The 20,212-nt window shown below is 41.0% G+C and overlaps 1 protein-coding gene across 1 annotated transcript in view; it reads left to right on the top strand.

Annotated features, from left to right (window-relative positions):
* The window catches only part of ERC1 (ELKS/RAB6-interacting/CAST family member 1), a 580,149-nt gene that overhangs the window by 37,523 nt on the left and 522,414 nt on the right, over nt 1-20,212 (top strand). Inside the window, exon 2 of the mRNA XM_011931005.1 lies at nt 9,230-10,053. Coding sequence (XP_011786395.1) covers nt 9,385-10,053 — 669 coding nt within the window. The 5' untranslated portion in view covers nt 9,230-9,384. The remainder of the gene's footprint in view (nt 1-9,229; nt 10,054-20,212) is intronic.

Here is a 20,212-nt window from a genome sequence, read left to right on the forward strand (position 1 = left end):
GCCCGGCTAATTTTTGTATTTTTAGTATAGACGGGGTTTCACCATGTTGGCCAGGCTGGTCTCGAACTCCTGGTCTCAAGTGACCCGCCTGCCTCAGCCTCCCAGACTGCTAGGATTACAGGCAGGGGCCACCGCACCCAGCCAAGACTTTTATTTCATATACACCCTACTGAGTATGCTAGGACTGCAAGCAGGGCCTCAACTGTTCCTAACCCAGGCCATTTTTCAGGACTGTGTTTGCAGCGGGCCACTTTGCGGGAGGAAGTAATGCCTTTCATTGGGACAAAGAGCAGGCCTACTTATTACTTACTGTAAAAGTGGTGGATTCTGGCCAGACACGGTGGCTCATGCCTGTAATCCCAGCATTTTGGGAAGCCGAGGCGGGTGGGTCACGAGGTCAGGGGTTCAAGACCATCCTGACTCACACGGTGAAACCCCGTCTCTACTAAAAAATTCAAAAAAATTAGCTGGGCGCGGTGTCGGGCGCCTGTAGTCCCAGCTACTTGGGAGTCTGAGGCAGGAGAATGGTGGGAACCTGGAGGCAGAGCTTGCAGTGAGCCGAGACTGTGCCACTGCACTCCAGCCTGGGCAACAGAGCGAGACTCCGTCTCAAAGAAAACCCAAAAAAAAAAAAAAAAATGGATTCCCTAAGCCCAATGTTCCTTAGCTGTGATGCAAACCCGCTGCATATGTACCATCCATCTGAGCCGCTCCATGTCACCTTATGGAACTTGGGGGTAACAGGGAGACAGTGCAAACATGCTCATGCTTGCTGTGCTGTGAGTAATAAAGTTCTTTGTGTTTGACCCAGGAGACTCATGTGTTCTGTCAGTATGCATGAAATGGTCATAGGCCAAATGTATTATCCTGTAAGTAGGGTTAAATAAAACCCTAGTTCCTTCACAGTTCTCAACAATGCTTATGTTTACTTTAGTGTGATACACTGTGAAAATAAGCTATACGTTTTATTTTCAGTTGTGTTTATCTGTTTATTTTAGAGAGCCTATCTCTATTCTCCTGGAGATAGGATCTTGCTGTGTTGTCCAGGCTGGTCTTGAATTCCTTGACTCAAACAATCCTACTGCCTTGGTCTCCCCAAGTGCTAGGATTACAGGCATGGGCTGCTGTGCCTGGCCAAGAAGTACATTTTTTATATTGTGATCCAGTATGCACATGTGCATGCATATGCACTCCTGAAACGTTGCAGAAAAAACACAACACTACTATCTCTTGTTGCGTTACAGTTACTTCAGAACTTACTGAATTTGAAAAACAAACATCTCAGATTTCATGAAGAGTGTGTTGGGTGATTCTGGCTCAGGGTATCTAGTGATTTTATTTCATTTAAAACAAACAAGAAAACAAGCTTGGTTGCAGTTTATCAACCTGATTTCACAACCTACTATAGGGTCATAATTCTAAGTTTGAAAAACACTGATTAGGGGGCTGATATGGTTTGACTGTGTCCCCAGATATCTCATCCTGTAGTTCCCATAATCCCTACATGTTGTGGAGGGACCTGGTGGTAACTGAATCATGGAGTCGGTTACTCCATGCTGTTCTGATAGTGAGTGCCCATGAGATTGATATTTTTTTTCTTTTTTGAGACAAGAGTCTTGCTCTGTCACCCAGGCCTGAATGCAGTGGCATAATCTTGGCTCACTGAAACCTTTGCCTCCTGGGTTCAAGTGAGCATGTCTGGGTAATATTTGTATTTTTAGTAGAGACAGGGTTTCACCGTGTTAGCCAGGCTGGTCTTGAACTTCTGATCTCAAGTGATCCACCGACCTTGGCCTCCCAAAGTGTTGGGATTACAGGCGTGAGCCACCGTGCCAAGCCTGGATCTGATGGTTTTATAAGGGTCTTTTCCCCCTTTGCTTGGCACTTCTTCCTGCTGCCATGTGAAGGAGGATGTGTTTGCTTCCCCTTCTGCCACGATTGTAAGCCTCCTGAGGCCTCCCCAGCCCTGCAGAACTGTGAGTCAGTTAAACCTCTTTCTTTTATAAATTAGTCAGCCTTGTGGGCAGTTCTACATAGAGCTTGAGAATGGACTAACGCAGGACTCTGAGGTTGGAGGCAGGCAGTCAGGTTAGAAAGTTGTTTTAATTCAGGTAGGAGAGCATGGCATAAACCAAGATACTAATTGTGGGAATGGAGGAAGAGGGTCCATTTAAGAGGTATCTGGAAATCAAAGAAACAGGAATTGTATTTTTTGGATAATATGTGTATATATGGAATATGAAGATTTCGGAAGGACTCTCAGGCTCTGGCTTGAGCAGCTGATGTTATTCATTTGAATAGATGTTGTCCACTGCCATGTTCTTTTATTTTATTTTATTTTTTTCCCTGCAGCAGCAGATTTGGTTATGGAGTGGGGAGACCTTGATGTGGCATTCAGTTTGGGGGCAGGTGTGTTTGAGGTGCATGTGAGGAGTATAAGTGAAGAGGTCCAGAAGTGGAATACATAGTTCTGATTCTCAAAGGAGAAGTAAAAAAGTACTGGAGAAGTCGTAAATTTGGAGTCTCTGTTGTACATATGTTATTTTAAGCTGGTGGAGGCAGGGAGAAAGGATTTCTTAAGGATGATACTGTAGTGTGAGAATAACATAGGGATGAAGATCAGAAACATTTAAGGGAGGAACAAACAAAGGAGGAGGAGGGTTAGAAGAAAAGAGCATATGATATAAAAAAACCAAGAGAGGTGAGTGTCAAAAAATTGGGAGTGCTTAAGAAACAAGGTGTATTTATAGACGAAAGTGAAAAAGGCATGAGAGAGGAAAAGCGATCTTTAACGAAGGTTTCTCTGGAGAAGCCAGAGGGAATAGGGGGACTCAAGTACCCTGTGGAAGGATTAGCTGTAGCCCACGTCCAGCAGAGTAGAGGAAGTTAAGGATGGTTGTTGCTGTCAATGAACATGCGGTGAGAGGAAGTTGAGATAGATCCTGTTTGATTTCTCTGTTTCTCTGTAATGTAGGAGGTGAGATACATAAATTTGGTAGGGCTGTCGTAAGAAAGTACCATCAGCTGGGCGCAGTGGCTCATGCCTGTAATCCCAGTACTTTGGGAGGCTGAGGCAGGTGAATCCCTCGGGCCCAGGAGTTCGAGACCAGCCTGGGCAACATGGTGAAACCCCACCTCTACCAAAAATACAAAAATTAGCTGGGTGTGCTGGTGCTTGCCTGGAGTCTCAGCTACTCGGGTGGCTGAGGTGGGAGAAGTGCTTGAGCCTGGGAGGTTGAGGCCATGGGGAGCTGTGATCCTACCACTACACTCCAGCCTGGGTAACAGAGGAGACCCTGTCTCAGCAAACAAAAACACAGAACATCTCCCGCCCCTCCACCCCCACACACAAGACCACTGATGATGTGCTTAGCAACAATTTCTTGTTTTTTTTTTGTTCCAAGACAGGGTCTCGCTCTGTCGCCCAGGTTGGAGTGCAGTGGCGCCATCTCTGTTCACTGCAACCTCCGCCTCCCGGGTCCAAGGGATTCTCCTGCCTCAGCCTCCGGAGTAGCTAGAACTACAGGCACACGCCACCATGCCCAGCTAATTTTTGCATTTTTAGTAGTGACGGGGTTTCACCATGCTGGCCAGGCTGGTCTTGAACTTCTAACCTCAGGTGGTCCACCCATTGTGGCCTCCCACAGTGTTGGGACTACAGGCATGAGCCATCGTGCCTGGCACAATAATTTGTTTTCTCATAATTCTGGAAGCTAGAATTCTGAGACAAAGGTGTTGGCCTGCTTGGTTTCTTCTGGAGGCCTATCTCTTTGGGTTGTACCTGGCCATTTTCTGGTGTCTTTACATGGTCTTTCCTCTGTGCTTGCCTGTGTCCTAATCTGTTTTTATAAGGATACTAGTTATATTGGATTAGAGCCCACCCCAGTACCCTCCTTGAACCTTAATTCTTTAAGGACCCTATCTAAAATATGGTCACATTCTGAGGTATGCGGGTTAAGACTTCAATTTAGGAATTTTGGATTAGGGGACACAATTCATTCAAATGACATGAAGTCATTTGCTGAAAGTGTGAGGCAGAAGGCCGAGATTTGAAATAACCCACCATAACAAATATTGCATAGGAAGCTAACTAAGAGACTTGTGGGGCTCTGGGAGAGAAACATGGGCCCAGCTGAGGTAGGAAATCAAACTGAACAGCTGCATGATTTTCTCTAGCAGCAACCAGGACTCTAGGTATATAAATCAATCAAGGTGTTTCTCTTGACTTAATTTAGAGAAAGAGTTTAAAATATGTGCAATTTTCCCCAAACTTTTGTGGTATAATTTATATACAGTCATTGCACATATTTAAAGTGTACAGTTTGATCGGTTTTAACATAGATATATGCCTGTGAAACCACCGTCCCAAACACAAGAGAGAACATTTCAGTCACCCCCAAAAGTTTCCCCTTGCTCCTTTATGATCCATGCCTTCCTCTACCCAGTCCCTAGTCATGTACTTAGTAAATTTCTGTCATAATAAATCTAGAATTTTACATAAATTGAGTCATACTCTGTGACTTATTTGGTCATAGTTTTGGTCAGATTGTTTAAAGTGCAAGAATTATTATTATTATTATTATTTTTTTTGAGGCGGAGTCTCGCTCTGTCGCCCGGACTGGAGTGCAGTGGCCGGATCTCAGCTCACTGCAAGCTCCGCCTCCCGGGTTCACGCCATTCTCCTGCCTCAGCCTCCCGAGTGGCTGGGACTACAGGCGCCCGCCACCTCGCCCGGCTAGTTTTTTTTTTTTTAGTAGAGATGGGGTTTCACCGTGTTAGCCAGGATGAGTCTCGATCTCTTGACCTCGTGATCCACCCGTCTCGGCCTCCCAAAGTGCTGGGATTACAGGCTTGAGCCACCGCGCCCGGCCTGATCTTAGCCTCTTTAATGTGATTTAGTTCCTCCCCTACGTGGAAATAGAATTCGGCACAGCGGCAGAGTTGGGATTTTTTTTTTTTTTCTTTTTTTGGTGAATGTGGCAGTTTAAAGTTCTCATGGTGTGATTCCTGAAACTCTTGCATTTCTGAATTATTTTATTGTTTGACTTATTTTGTTCTGCCTTCCATCTTTTAAAAAAGACTTTCTCCTACTTAATAGAAAGATATAAGTGATTGTTTAAGTTCTACACCTGGGAAAATCTAAGCTGTAACCTAAAGTTTAGAGTGGTAAATTAGTAGGATGCACTGCCTTAAAATTGTGAGAACCTTTAATATCCTGTGGACACTTGAGACGTTAACATCAGCAGATGATGGTGGTTAAGCATGATAGTTAGCAGCCTCCAGGGATCTGGAATTAGGCTGCCTTAATTCAAATCTTGACCCTACCATTTAATAGCTGTGTGTCTTTAGATGAGTCACTTAAGCCGTCTGAGCCTCAACTTTCTTTATCTGTAAAATGGAAATAATGACAGGACCCATCCTATTCATACAAAATACTAAATTATACATGAATATTGAATATTTAATGTAAATCTTAAATCTCATAAAACTCATAGTACAGTGCCTGGCATATGAAACACACACTCACTAAATGTTAGCTTTTGTTATGATTGAAAGGATTCTAGATAATTAATGGCTCCCTTATTTTATGCAATATTCAAATTACTTTAAGAAAAAACTTTGTATCCCTTTCTATCTTGAAATAGAATTCATCTGAATTTAGTGATTTGTAGATTACTACCTGTCACCCACTTTGCCGTCCAGATTACTCCTGAAAAGGAATTTTTACTTCATGAGCTAGGTTCGTCCTGGAAAGGAATTTGGTAACGTTACCAACAAAATACTGCAGTTTCTGAACTCAGTGTGCCGTAGCAATTTCTGAGATGGAGGGAGATTGGAGTCTTTCCTGAAAGGGTCAGGTTCTGTGTATTTCCTGTCTCATTTGTTGTTAGCCCTGGGCTTTGTTTACTGGTTCAGTAATACAGAGATGAGGCCACAAGTGTGCTCACAGTTTTGAGGATTTTTAGCCCGTTTGAGTTTGACCAGAATAGATACTGTCTTTAGAATCTTATTTTCGACAGTATGTTTCACTTGGGCACTATTTCCAATGAAGAAACACTTGTAAGAATCAGTTTACATGACAGTGGATCTTGGGAAAATACTGTTTAATATGCTGAAGCCTGTTGTTACTTGACCTAAGCCAATTCTTTGAAATGATGCCAGGAAATCAGAGAGATCTAGTTTAGATCTGTATTGTCTTTGAAAGAAGTGTATAAAGTTGATAGCTATAGTATAGTGGGTTCTGCATCCGCAGAACTAACCAACTGTGGACCGGAAATATTTGGAAGGAATTTTAAAGTCACCTTGAAAAAAAAAATGGGGAGAAAAAAAAACTTGGGAAAAAATAATACAACATGGAAAAATAATACAAATAAACACAATAAGTATAACAACAATTTACATAGCATCTGCATTGTATGAAGTATTATAAGTAGTTTAGAGGTGATTTAAAGTATACTGGAGGATGTCCATAGGTTTTATGCAATTACTCTGTCAGTTTGAATCAGGGACTTGAGCAGCCTGGGATTTTTGTTGTCTGGGAGGGTCTTGGATATCTGGATACGTTCTGCTGGAACCAGTCCCCAGCAGATACCAAGGGACAACTGCCTGTGGTTTTAAAATTTGTTTTAATTATACTTGTAGAGTATGAACATGTTTTCTATTTTGAAAAAGAAATTCAGGTGCTTTATGGTCGTTTGAGTATAAAGCTTTATAAGTTGAGTTAAAGCCTCCACAAACATTTTTCCCCTTTATAACACAAGTTTCCTTCCCTGTAATTATTGCTGTTTCAAAATTGGCATTTCCCATATAGGAATTCTTTACATACTCTGTTTACAGATCATTACACTGTGTTGACTGTATTTTTTACCTAGCTTTTGGTTTATCTTTTAATTTTATTTACAGCATTTTTTGGTATAATACTTTGTCATTTTGACATAATTAAGTGTATTGGTTGTTTTTCTTTATGGTTTTTGCTTCTGGTTTTTTATTTAAGAAGCCTTTTCCTAACTCAAGTTCACAAGGATGTTCTTCAAAATTTTCTTGTAGTACTTTTAATGGTTTAAAAAATTTATATCTTTAACGTATATGGAATTTATTTTGGTGTACTATGTGAAGACGAGTATACTTAATTTTTCTCAAAGAGCAACAAGTATTTAAACCTCATGTATTGAGTGATTTTTCATTTCCTCACTGTATTAGTCTGTTCTCATGCTGCTAATACAGACATACCCGAGACTAGGTAATTTAAAAAGGAAAAGTTTATTTATTTATTTACTTTTATTGAGACAGAGTCTTGCTCTTGTCACCCAGGCTGGAGTGCAGTGGCGCGATCTTGGCTCACTGCAGTGTCCGCCGCCTGGGTTCAAGCTTCTCATGCCTCAGCCTCCTGAGTAGCTGGGATCACAGGCACCTGCCACCATGCTCGGTTAATTTTTGTGCTTTTAGTGAGATGGGGTTTTGCCGTGTTGATAGGGTTGGTCTCGAACTCCTGACGTCAGGTGATATACCCTCCCTGGCCTCCCAAAGTGCTGAGATGACAGATGTGAGCCACCGCACCCTGCCAGGAAAGAGGTTTAATGGACTCTCAGTTCCATATGGCTGGGGAGACCTCACAGTCATGGCAGAAGGCGAATGAGGAGCAAAATTATGTCTTACATAGCGACAGGCAAGAGAACTTGTACAGGGGAACTCCCATTTATAAAACGATCAGATCCCATGAGACTTACTACCACAAGAACAGCAGAGGGGAAGCCGCTCCCATGATTCGGTTAAGTAGACCTGGCCCCACCCTTGACACAGGAAGATTGTTACAATTCACGGTGAGGTTTGGGTGGGGGCACAGCCAAACCACGTCACTCACTGTTTCGAAATACTACTTTTAACATATATTAAATTCCCACAGATAATGTAGACCCTGTTTTTGGGCTAGTACTGTACAGTTTTCATTACTATGGTTTTACAAGGCTACAATACTTTATGAGAAACCTTGCAGGTCAGATGTGGTTTTGTTGTCAGGAATTTTTTCCAGTGATACTTAGTGGGCATTATGTAGTGTCTGGTAATCACACACGTTGTTTTCTTAATGAAATACATGAAGTCACACTATGTGGGATACATATAAACAGTAAGTAAGCTCGGGTCAGGTCCAGTTTTGCTGCTAGATGAGTTAAAAGGAAAAACTTATTTTCAGAGCTTTTTTGATTTTTGCAGTACAAATAAAGAATTACGGATTTGTAATTTATCTTGCTGTTGAGGGCTGTTTTCCTTCTTTGTTCATCTGTTTTAAATTGTTTGGTTACTCTTGTATCTTTACTCTCCATTTGACTTTTAGAGTCAGTTTGTCAGTTACTTGAAAAATCCTTCAACACCTGTGAAAGGAAGGGATCTACAGCTGGTTAGCAAAATCCTGTAGAGATTTTTCATTGGGATTGTGCTAACTAGTTGGGGAAGAACTGAATCTTAACAGTGTTTATCTTCTTGTCCATGAACACAGTTAACTTTTATTTTGTTTAGATGTTCTTTTGTGTCTTTCAGTAAAGTTTTAGTTTTTTCCCCCGAAATGCTTGTACATTTTTGTTGATTTATATCAAAGTACTTTTATGGTTTTGTTGCTGTTGTGAATGGGATTTAACATTTCTTTTAAATTAAAAACTGCATTTTCTAGTTGTTACTATTGATTTATACATGAAAATATTGAAATTTATATATTGATACTGCGTCTGACTAGTTCGTTGAGTTCTGTTATTCTAATAACTTGTCAGTTGATTATCTTGGGTTTTCAGTTGGAAAATCATATATTCAGACATTGATTTTAATCTTTTCCTTGTCAGTCTTTATACTACTTGTTTTTTTTCTTTTTCTTTTTTGTAGAGACAGGGTCTTGCTATGTATCCCAGGTTGGTCTTGAACTCCTGGCCTCAAGCAATCTTCCTACCTTGGCCTCCCAAAGTGCTGGGATTATAGGCATGAGCCATTGCACCTGGCACTTTTTTTTGTTTGTTTGTTTGTTTTCCAGTTGCATGGTATGTTTTCAGCATTCAGTTTTGAGACATCTAAAATATCTCTAAACTATTGTTTACTATGAAGTACATTATGCTGTAATCACATTCTGAATGCCTGAGTAAATACATGGTAGAAGGGGTAGATCTTTAAGTGGGGGTAATGGAAAGTTTCTGAGAAGGGAAATATTTATTATTGGAGGATTTAATGTGTGATCTTTTCGTTACAGATATGGTGTAAGATACTTCTTCAAGATTGGACAGCTGGTGACCTTCTTCTGATTAACCTTAAACCGACTTACAGCCATAGAGACACCTCACAAAGTTCCCATTTTTCATTGTTGTTGTTGATTTTCTGCTTTACACTTTTTCTGACCTTGCAACCATGTATGGAAGTGCTCGCTCTGTTGGGAAGGTGGAACCGAGCAACCAGAGCCCTGGGCGTTCACCCAGGCTTCCACGTTCCCCTCGCTTGGGTCATCGTCGAACCAATAGTACAGGAGGGAGTTCGGGAAGCAGTGTTGGAGGTGGCAGTGGGAAAACCCTTTCAATGGAAAATATACAATCTTTAAATGCTGCCTATGCCACCTCTGGCCCTATGTATCTCAGTGACCATGAAAATGTGGGTTCAGAAACACCTAAAAGCACCATGACACTTGGCCGTTCTGGGGGACGTCTACCTTACGGTGTTCGGATGACTGCTATGGGCAGTAGCCCCAACATAGCTAGCAGTGGGGTTGCCAGTGACACCATAGCATTCGGAGAGCATCACCTCCCTCCTGTGAGTATGGCATCCACCGTACCTCACTCCCTTCGCCAGGCGAGAGATAACACCATCATGGATCTGCAGACACAGCTGAAGGAAGTATTAAGGGAAAATGATCTCTTGCGGAAGGATGTGGAAGTGAAGGAGAGCAAATTGAGTTCTTCAATGAATAGCATCAAGACCTTCTGGAGCCCAGAGCTGAAGAAAGAACGAGCCCTGAGAAAAGATGAAGCTTCCAAAATCACCATTTGGAAGGAACAGTACAGAGTTGTACAGGAGGAAAACCAGGTAAGTTCTACATATGTGTTTAACTTTATTGGCTGAATTCATGTATGTAAATGAAATAGCTTTTTTTTTTCCCTTTTCCTAGATTTTTCACTTCGTAGTATATGTATCTTCCTTTTTCCTATTTATTTTACTATTTTGTGTCTTCCATTTCTCAGCCCTTTCCAAATTTGGTCCTGTGCCCTGTTTTTTTCTAGTTGCTCATGTCTGCTTGCTTCCATTCTTGCTTGGTTCTTTTCTCTGGTTTCTGTTTCTCTTCGTGTCTTTCCTTTCAGCATATGTTATCTTTTTTTTTTTTTCAATTCTTCTGAGGTTATAATTTTGCCACACACTGTAGTATCTATTACCAAATGTATTTAGACTAGGTAACTTAGGTGTAAGGTATACCATTAAGATTTGTCATGATGTCAAAAAGTCATTCTTAAAAACAAAACAAAATGACTATCACAAGATAAATCAGTGTTGTCAGCTGAGAACAGAAATTTCTTTTTTTTTTTTTTTTTTCCAGACGGAGTCTCGCTCTGTCGCCCGGGCTGGAGTGCAGTGGCCGGATCTCAGCTCACTGCAAGCTCCGCCCCCCGGGTTTACGCCATTCTCCTGCCTCAGCCTCCCAAGTAGCTGGGACTACAGGCGCCCACCACCTCGCCCGGCTCGTTTTTTGTATTTTTTTATTTTTTAGTAGAGACGGGGTTTCACTGTGTTAGCCAGGATGGTCTCGATCTCCTGACCTCATGATCCGCCCGTCTCGGCCTTGCAAAGTGCTGGGATTACAGGCTTCAGCCACTGCACCTGGCCCAGAAATTACTTTTAAAGAGTTAATATTGGCCGGGTGTGGTGGCTCACACATGTAATTCCAGCACTTGGGAGGCTGAGGTGGGCAGATCATTGAGGTCAGGAGTTTGAGACCAGCCTGGCAACATGGTGAAACCCCGACTCTACTAAAAATACAAAAATTAGCCAGGTGTGATGGTGTGCACCTGTAATCCCAGCTTCTAAGGAGGCTGAGGCAGGAGAATCACCTGAACCTGGGAGGCAGAGGTTGCAGTGAGCTGAGATCCTGCCACTGCACTCCAGTCTGGGGTGACACTGTGAGACTCTGTCTCAAAAAAAAAAAGTTAATGTTGATGATGTATTTATTAAGTACAAACAATAACTATTCATTTTGTTGCCATTCATGAAAGTTTAACTTCAGGATGCTTTTGTAGCTTTTTGTTCTTTAATTCTTTACATTTAAGGTAGAGGAAAGGCAACCTGGTGTGATTGTTTGCTTGTAGCAAATAAGTGAGATGACTGGGTTTTATCATCATGGGGCTTTGCATTTGAGAGCTAAGTGCTGTCACATTAGCTACAGGAAATATTCACTTATTTTTCTGTGCTCCTCCAGGTTATAGTTGAAGTGTTTGGTGATAGCCATGTCACATTCAGTGAGGAAGCTGATGACTCCAAAGATGTGAACAAATCATATTCAGGCTCTACCAGTTAAAATGTTAAACATACTTTTTTGTTTTTGTTTTTTTTGAGACAGTCTTGCTCTGTCTCCCAGGCGGGAATACAGTGACGCAATCTTGGCTCACTGCAGCGTCCACCCAGGTTCAAGTGATTCTCCTGTCTCAGACTCTTGAGTAGCTGGGATTACAGGTGCCTGCTCCCACGCCTGGCTAATTTTTGTATTTTTATTAGAGACGGGGTTTCACTGTGTTGGCCAGGCTGATCTCAAACTCCTGACCTCAGGTGATCCACCTGCCTCGGCCTCCCGAAGTGCTGAGATTATAGGTGTGAGTCACCATGCCTGGCCCGTACTTTTTGTTTAAAAGACTTAGAATTTTTCTCTCTTCATATATTTTTCCCCTGTGGTGCAAGTTGTGTGTACTTTTAGAAGTTTTCTTAAACTTGCAAGCTTGAATTTTTTTCCTTCTTAAAAAAGCTGTCTTATATTCTTAAAAGGAGAATATTTAATTAACTACCTCATTGTTGGTATTACACTTTATTTTTGGATTAGGTTAATCAGAATTATAAAGAAAGCAATTGATATCAATTTCTGCATTCTTCTTAAATGATACCAAGAAGTAAAGAAGCAATCAGAAATTATCTGTGTCTCTGATGAAGGAGTTGTCTGCCACACAAAGCTGTTTAGGTCACTGATGGACCTAATGTGTGACTGTGGTCCCATAAGGTTACAATATAGTATTACCAGGTGTGGTAGCTCGCACCTGTACTCCCAGCACTTTGTGAGGCTGAGGGGGTGCGGATTGGTTGAGTCCAGGAGTTTGAGACCAGCCTGGGCAAAATGGTGAAACCCTGTCTCTGCAAAAAATAGAAAAAAATTAGCTGGGTTTGGTGGTGGGTGTCTGTACTACTTGGGAGGCTGAGGCAGGAGGATCACCTGAGCCTGGGAGGTCGAGGCCACAGTGAGTCGAGATTGGGCCAGTGTACTCCAGCCTGGGTGACAGAGTGAGACCCTGTCTCTAAAAACAAATATTATAATACAGTGTTTTCACTGTATCTTTTCTATGCTTAGATGTGTTTAGATACACAAATATTTACCATTGTGTTACAGTTGCCTACAGTTTTCAGTACAGTAGCATGCTGTATGGGTTTGTAGTCTAGAAGCAGTAGGCTGTATCCTGTGTCCTAGGCGTGTGGTAGGCTGGACCAGATGCATTTGTATGAGTCCACTTGATGATCTTTGCACAATGATGAAATCGCCTTTCTCAGAACGTATCTCTGTCGTTAAGCAACATATGACTGTAAATCTAATTTAAGATTTCTGTTGATTGTCTCACCATTCTTACTAGTATGCAGTCCAGATACTCAGATCTACTGTTTTGGCTACTTGAAGATCTCTAGTTACATTACATTTTGTATGTTAAAGCTCCAGACACATTTTCAGCAATAAAAATAGCTCATTTTTTCTGTTCATAAATATAAAACAGAAAAGCATAGATATGAAAGCAAAATATATTCCAGATCTTCCCATCTACTGACAACTTTGCTATTCCACCATTAGCATTTTGACATTTCTCTTTACTGCATACGTGTATGCATATACACGTAACAGATTTACCTGAATGGAATACTGTTGGTATTACGCTGTGATCTTTTTTTAGCTAACAACATTTCTACTGTATATTAAAGGCCTCTAATATGTATCTAAATCATCATTTTTAATGCCTCCTACTATTCTATTGTTATTCTAGTTAATATCACAGGGCTAAAATTCTTCAAATTTACTTGGTATTTCAACGCAAATTAAAAACTAAACCTTGAATTCATTTGAATCAGATATCTAAGTAATTAGAAATTATGATTTAGTCTTTCTCAGATACATTATGACTTCAAACTACTTTGCTTTTACTTTTTAATCAGTTATTAAAGTTGTCACTACTAAAAATTTGAATATTTTAATATACTTAAATCTCTTTCTTAGAGACTTAGCTTCTTTAAAGAAGAGAAATTGTCCGTTAAAAAATATTCCTTAGGAAGTTCTTTGAGTTTGAGTCGTTAAGACTTTAAGAATGTGTAAAGAAAGAAAAAAGCTCAAATAGACCCCACTGATGGAGTCTAAAATTAAGGACAGGGTTCTTAAATGCTGGCTCAGAAACGTCAACATCAACAGGCATATTTGGTTAAAACAGAGATTGCCAGTCCTTCCTTCATACCAGCTAAGTACAATCTCTGGAGATGGGGTCCAGGAACTTATGTTTTGAACAAGCTTCTCTGGTGGTTCTGATGAGAAACCACTCTTGGGATCTTTAGAATTTAGTAAATCTAATCTAATTCTTTCCATTTTTTTTTGAGACGGAGTCTCGCTCTGTAGCCCAGGCTGGAGTGCAGTGATGCGATCTTGGCTCATTGCAACCTCTGCCTCCTGGGTCCCGGTTCAAGCAGTTCTCCGGCCTCAGCCTCCTGAGTAGCTGGGATTATAGGTGCCCCCCACCACACCTGGCTAATTTTTGTATTTTAGTAAAGATGGAGTTTCACCATGTTGGCCAGGCGGCTGGTCTTGAACTCCTGACCTCATGATCTGCCTGCCTTGGCCTCCCAAAGTGCTGGGATTAAGGGCATGAGCCACTGCGCCAGGTGTCAATCTAATTCTTAAACTTGTCTGTTGCCTGTTTGTCAATTTATGATGGTTCTGTTGTGGCACTTTTGAGCTCAACCATAAAAGAAAGGGGAAGAAACAAGGGACCATTTGCTCAGTGTGTCTCATCCTTTATTCTTCCACTTTACATCTCAGGGATGTGACCTACTCCTGTTCATAATGATCATTAACTGTGACAGGGACCCTCAGTGGATGGGGCATGTGTAGGGGAAAAGGGTGTTTAAAATTTTAGATATGTTTAGTTAAAAAGAGCCCTCCAGGTGATTTTGATGTCTCCTCACCTTGTGAATCTTTGATGCACCAGATAAATGTTCAAATGATATATGACAGCAGAACAGTGAAGTACAGTTTCTTCAGTTGACATTTTTGAGTTGTCAGTACAATACTGACTTTCGTTTTTAATTTGCATTGCACTACCAAGTAAATTAGTTGAATTTGTCAGTTGAAGTACAACACCAAAAAAAAAAATCATTCCTAAATACAAAATAATAGTACATTCTCAGTTGTTTTTTAAGTTGTTGTTTTGAGACAGAGTCTCGCTGTGTCACCCAGGCTGGAGTGCATGGCGCAATCTTGGCTCATTGCAACCTCCGTCTGCAGGGTTCAAGTGATTCTCCTGTCTCAGCCTCTGGAGTAGCTGGGATTACAGGTGTGTGCCATCATGCCTGTATGCCATATTATGCTAATTTTTTGTTGTTGTTTGTTTGTTTTTGAGATGGAGTCTCGCTCTGTTGCTCAGGCTGGAGTACAGTAGTGTGATCTCGGTTCACTGCAAGCTCTGTCTCCCGGGTTAACGCCATTCTCCTGTCTCAGCCATCCCGAGTAACTGGGACTACAGGCGCCTGCCACCACGCCCAGCTAATTTTTTATATTTTCAGTAGAGATGGAGTTTCACTGTGTTAGTCAGGATGGTCTCAATTTTTCTGACCTCGTGATTTGCCCACCTCAGCCTCCCAAAGTGCTGGAATTACAGGTGTGAGCCGTCACACCCAGCCAAGTTTTTGTATTTTTAGTAGAGACGGGTTTCACCACGTTGACCAGGCCAGTCTCGAACTCTCGACCTCAGGTAATACACCTGCCTTGGCCTCCCAAAGTGTTGGGATTACAGGCATGAGCCACCGCACCCAGCCCCCCCCTTTTTTTTTTGGAGTCTCAGTGTTGCCCAGGCTGGAGTGCAGTGGCACAATCTCGGCTTACTGGAACCTCTTCCTCCCGGGTTCAAGCGATTCTTCTGCCTCAGCCTCCCAAGTGGCCAGGATTACAGGCATGTGCCACCATGCTCGGCTAATTTTTGTATTTTTTTTTTTTTTTTTGAGACGGAGTCTTGCTCTGTCACCAGCCTGGAGTGCAGTGGCGTGACCTCAGTTCACTGCAACCTCTGCCTCATGGGTTTAAGCGATTCCCCTGCCTCAGCCTCTCAAGTAGCTGAATTACAGGCACGTGCCACCATGCCCAGCTAATTTTTTGTATATTAGTAGAGACGGGATTTTACCATGTTGGCCAGGCTGGTCTCGAACTCCTGACCTCAGGTGATCTGCCCGCCTAAGCCTCCCAAAGTGTTGGGATACAGGCTTGCGTCACCATGCCCCGCCTAAATTCTGTTTTTATAGTTTGGTATTAAGTTGTAAATATCAGGAGAAAGAAAATGAGTTTGCTGTCTTTAGTTTTGTGGTTAAATATCAATATAACCTAGGTCTTGGAAACTGTCTGTACTCTTAGGGGTTGTATTGGGTTCTTTTTTTTTTTTCTTGGTAAAAACGAGATTGGTGAATTTGGAGTATGTACTGGTGTATACTAGTGCCCAAATATGAGATTATATGTATTTAGATAATTATCATAGTATATCGTATTTGAATATTATACAATTTCAAATGTATTGTTAATAAAAAATCATAGTTTACTTGGAAAGTGGCTGAGACATAATTTTTTATTATAAGAAATATTGTGAGCTGGGTATGGCGGTATATGCCTGTAGTCTCAGCTACTGAGGAGGCTGAGGCAGGAGAATCCTTTGAGTCCAGGAGTTTGAGTCCAGCCTGGGCAACATAGTGAGACCTTGTCTCTTAAATAAATAAATAAATAAAAATTTAAAAGAATTAATAAATATTGTGGAAAAATTGCATATGAATAAACATTTCATTTTGAAGGCTCGACTTTTCAAGAATGGATTGACAGTATATGTGTGTATAAGATTATACGTGTGTGTGTGTGTGTATCAAATTTAGAGTAGATTTGAAGTTACTGGATTTATCACCATTATACCTTGAATTAGCTAGTCACCATTATACCTTGTTGGTGATGCTGGAACTATGCCCCTCACTAAGACGGTTTTTATTATGAAGTGACTCAGAAATGTCAATTTTAATGAAAAAAGTTTGTGGCGTACTTGTTCATTTTGAAATAATTGAAGCAGTTGTTTATGCCTATACTTCAGAAGCTGTGTGGAAAATATGTAATATCCTAAGTACGTCTGCATTCAAAGGCAAAATATTTCAATCTTCTGAATCCTTCAGTTCAGTTCCAGTGAAACAGTCCACAGGATTTTCATGCCAAAAAACCCATATGTGCTGAAGAATGGTGAAAACACCACCTTATCTAGATTCCACCCCTTGCCCTAATTAAACGCCAGTGCTGGCAGCGATATATTCTTCCTATACCCACTGTAATTACTACACAATCCTAAAATTGTGTAACTTTGGTCCAAAAAACGAAGGGTGCAATTTTAAAGTAAAGTGAAACACTGCAGTGAGATACAGAGACAGAGAATGCTAATTAATAGATTATAGTCAGCCAGCAGTGGGGCCTAATTAAACTCTGCATTCATTATACCCTCCATAGCCCTCAGAGGTCAGGCATCTTCCACTTTATAAAGAAGATTGGTTTAATAGGATTTACAGTAATTAAATAGTTTCCCCATTTCAGTTTGAGAGTGGGGATTTAGGTCCATTCTAAATATTTGGTCTGATTGGATCATAGAGATCTTGTTCTAGGATCCTATCAAATGTAAAGACACATTTGCTTATAACTGCTTGATATGTGCGATTCTTTATTATGGAGTTCTTTTAGAAGATGTTTCTAATATAAATACTCAGCAATTTTTCTGTCTCATCCTTCTTTTGTTACTGAACTTTCAGATACTGCTAGTTGGAGAGTTAGAATAGTATGTATTTAAAAGGGAAGGCTTTTTCTTTTTTAAAGTTGGGAGTGAGGAAGGTTTTTAGCGTATGTTTGACGAAGAATGAAAACCTAGCTGTGAGCTTGGTGGAACTGCAGAGCTACTAAGACTTTGGATGTGGCCGGGCGCAGTGGCTCAAGCCTATAATCCTAGCACTTTGGGAGGCCAAGGCGGGCGGATCACGAGGTCAGGAGATCGAGACCATCCTGGCTAATATGGTGAAACCCCGTTTCTATTAAGAATACAAAAAATTAGCCGGGTGTGGTGGTGGGCACCTGTAGTCCCAGCTACTCGGGAGGCTGAGGCAAGAGAATGGCATGAACCCGGGAGGCAGAGCTTGCAGTGAGCCGAGATCGCGCCACTGCACTCCAGCCTGGGCAACAGGGCGTGACTCCGTCCCCCTCCCCCCAAAAAAAGACTGGATGATTGATATTTTTTTATTCTAAACAACATTTAACCAGATTATCATCATACTTATTTTTTGATTATGCCTTGAAGTAATTCTGTATGTTGAATTTAGTTGGAAGCTTATTTTAAAAATAATTACTTAAAGCACTGTCATTGAAATTTTGTGCGAACAAAATACTGTTTAATATTATAGGGTGGCAGGTGAATTTAATGTTTTTTGCCTTGTGTGTTTCTTTTCTTTTTGGAGTCTGATTTTTGTGATTCTCATTTACTTAGGAATCAAGAAAATTTCTAGTTCAGAAATGCAGAAAGATAACCTCATGTAATTCTATGTCTTTTTTTTCTCATTATTTGGAGACTTTTGACTATTAACATTTATGTAATTTTAGGTCGTACCTTGATTTCCATATGGTAAAAACCATTATTATTTGCCATTAAATAAATTTTTTTTTTGAGACAGAGTTTTCCTCTTGTTGCTCAGCCTGGAGTGCAATGGTGCGATCTTGGCTCAGTGCAGCTTCCACCTCCCAGGTTCAAGGGATTCTCCTGCCTCAGCCTCCTGAGTAGCTGGAACTGCAGGTGCACGCCACCACACCCGGCTAATTTTTTGTATTTTTAGTAGAGATGATGTTTCGCCATGTTGGGCAGGCTGATCTCAAACTCCTGGTCTCTCAGGTGATCCGCCGACCTTGGCCTCCCAAAGTGTTGGGATTACAGGTGTGAGCCACTGCTCCCGGCCTTAAATAAACTTTTTCATGAGGTTGCTAGTTGTTTCACTGTCATTTAAAGTCTGATCTTAAAATTTGGGATCTATGTCTCAGATTATTGTTTAAATTTTCTTTTTGATAATTCTGTTTTAACAAGGAGATATAGATAAATTGGCATCCTTGTTTATTTCCCAGATCAGTTTAATCTTTTTTGTTGTTTCAGAAGGGGAATATGTTAAAGGCACTATGCAGAGTGCCATGAGAAAATGAAATCAAATATAAAATGGATAATGTTCCTTTTGGGGAGTTAATCATTTTGAGAAGCAAAATTTGTACATCTATGGCTTACAGAAGTTTGAACTACGCATTTATCGGGTCTTGATCATATGTGAAGATATTTAAGTTGGTATGGGAAATTTGCTTTTACGGTTGGTAGGTTTGCTTATCTGGAATGTAGTGAAGTATTATGAAAAATAATTCAGCAGATCTAATAAAAATGTTGCACAAATGTGAGATAGGGCTTATATGAAGAAATAAGGGCATAGTATGCCAGATAATTGCAGTCTCTCTCTCACTTTCTATTTTCCTCTGTGGTTTTGGATTTCACAGTGCAGTGTAGTGTGTTATCTCCTCTCAGTGAAATAAAATTATTTTTAGAGATTTGCTAATTTACAACAAATTTGCAGATAGCATCTTAAATATAATTTGGGGGTCCTACTTTTTATTGTGCAAAAGAAATCAGAAAATGGGTTTAGTTTTTAGTTACATAAATGTTAATCAGTGGAGGTCGTAGTTTCGTTTTTTTAACATTTACAATCGTACCACCCTCTGGAACTTGACATCTGTTTTGAGTGCTCTGTTATGCCCAGAAGAGTATAGGAGGTGCCTAGAAACCATGCTTTATAAGAAATGGCTGAAGGAACTCAAGCAGAGAGAAGACTTGCAACATTTTAATTATACTCTTAAGTATTTGATGGACAGCCATGTTGAAGGTGATTTTTCCTTTTTTCTTTCTTTGTTAGTATTGTTTTTGGAGAGCAAACACTGGAAACAGCATAAATATTAGGGTTTTAAATTTTGACTGCAAGGAGGAACGGATTTTTGAAAAAAGCTATATCCAGCCGGGCGCGGTGGCCCACGCCTGTAATCCCAGCACTTTGGGAGGCCAAGGCGGGCAGATCACTAGGTCAGGAGATCGAGACCTCGGTGAAACCCTGTCTCTACTAAAAGTACAAAAAATTAGCCGGGTGTGGTGGCAGCTGCCTGTGGTCCCAGCTACTTGAGAGGCTGAGGCAGGAGAATGGTGTGAACCCGGGAGGTGGAGCTTGCAGTGAGCCGAGATTGTGCCACTGCACTACAGCTTAGGCGACAAGGCGAGACACTCTCCAAAAAAAAAAAAAGAGAAGAAAAAAGCTATATCCATTTGATGGAAGAACAATTTCATGAAGTAATGCTTCATCATCACTAGAAGTGGTCACTGGGAGGTCAGATGACCTTCTGACAGCTGTGTGGGTGCTCCAAGTCATCGAACTCTTCAGAATGCCCAAAGTGGTACGGAATAAAGTGTTACTTTGTGGAGAAACATTTAGGGAGTTTACCCCGTCCTCCCAGGCCCTTTTGTCCTTTTTCTCCCTCCCTGTCTCCTATCCTTCCTTTATGACAATTTTGTTGAGATATAATTGAATTCACCCTTTGAAGTGTACAGTTTTTTCTTTCTTTTTTTTTTTTGAGGTGGAGTCCCGCTCTGTCGCCCAGGCTGGAGTGCAGTGG

This window comes from Colobus angolensis, unplaced genomic scaffold (genome assembly GCF_000951035.1).
Source record: "Colobus angolensis palliatus isolate OR3802 unplaced genomic scaffold, Cang.pa_1.0 Scaffold89, whole genome shotgun sequence".
Classification (NCBI taxonomy): Eukaryota; Metazoa; Chordata; class Mammalia; order Primates; family Cercopithecidae; genus Colobus; species Colobus angolensis.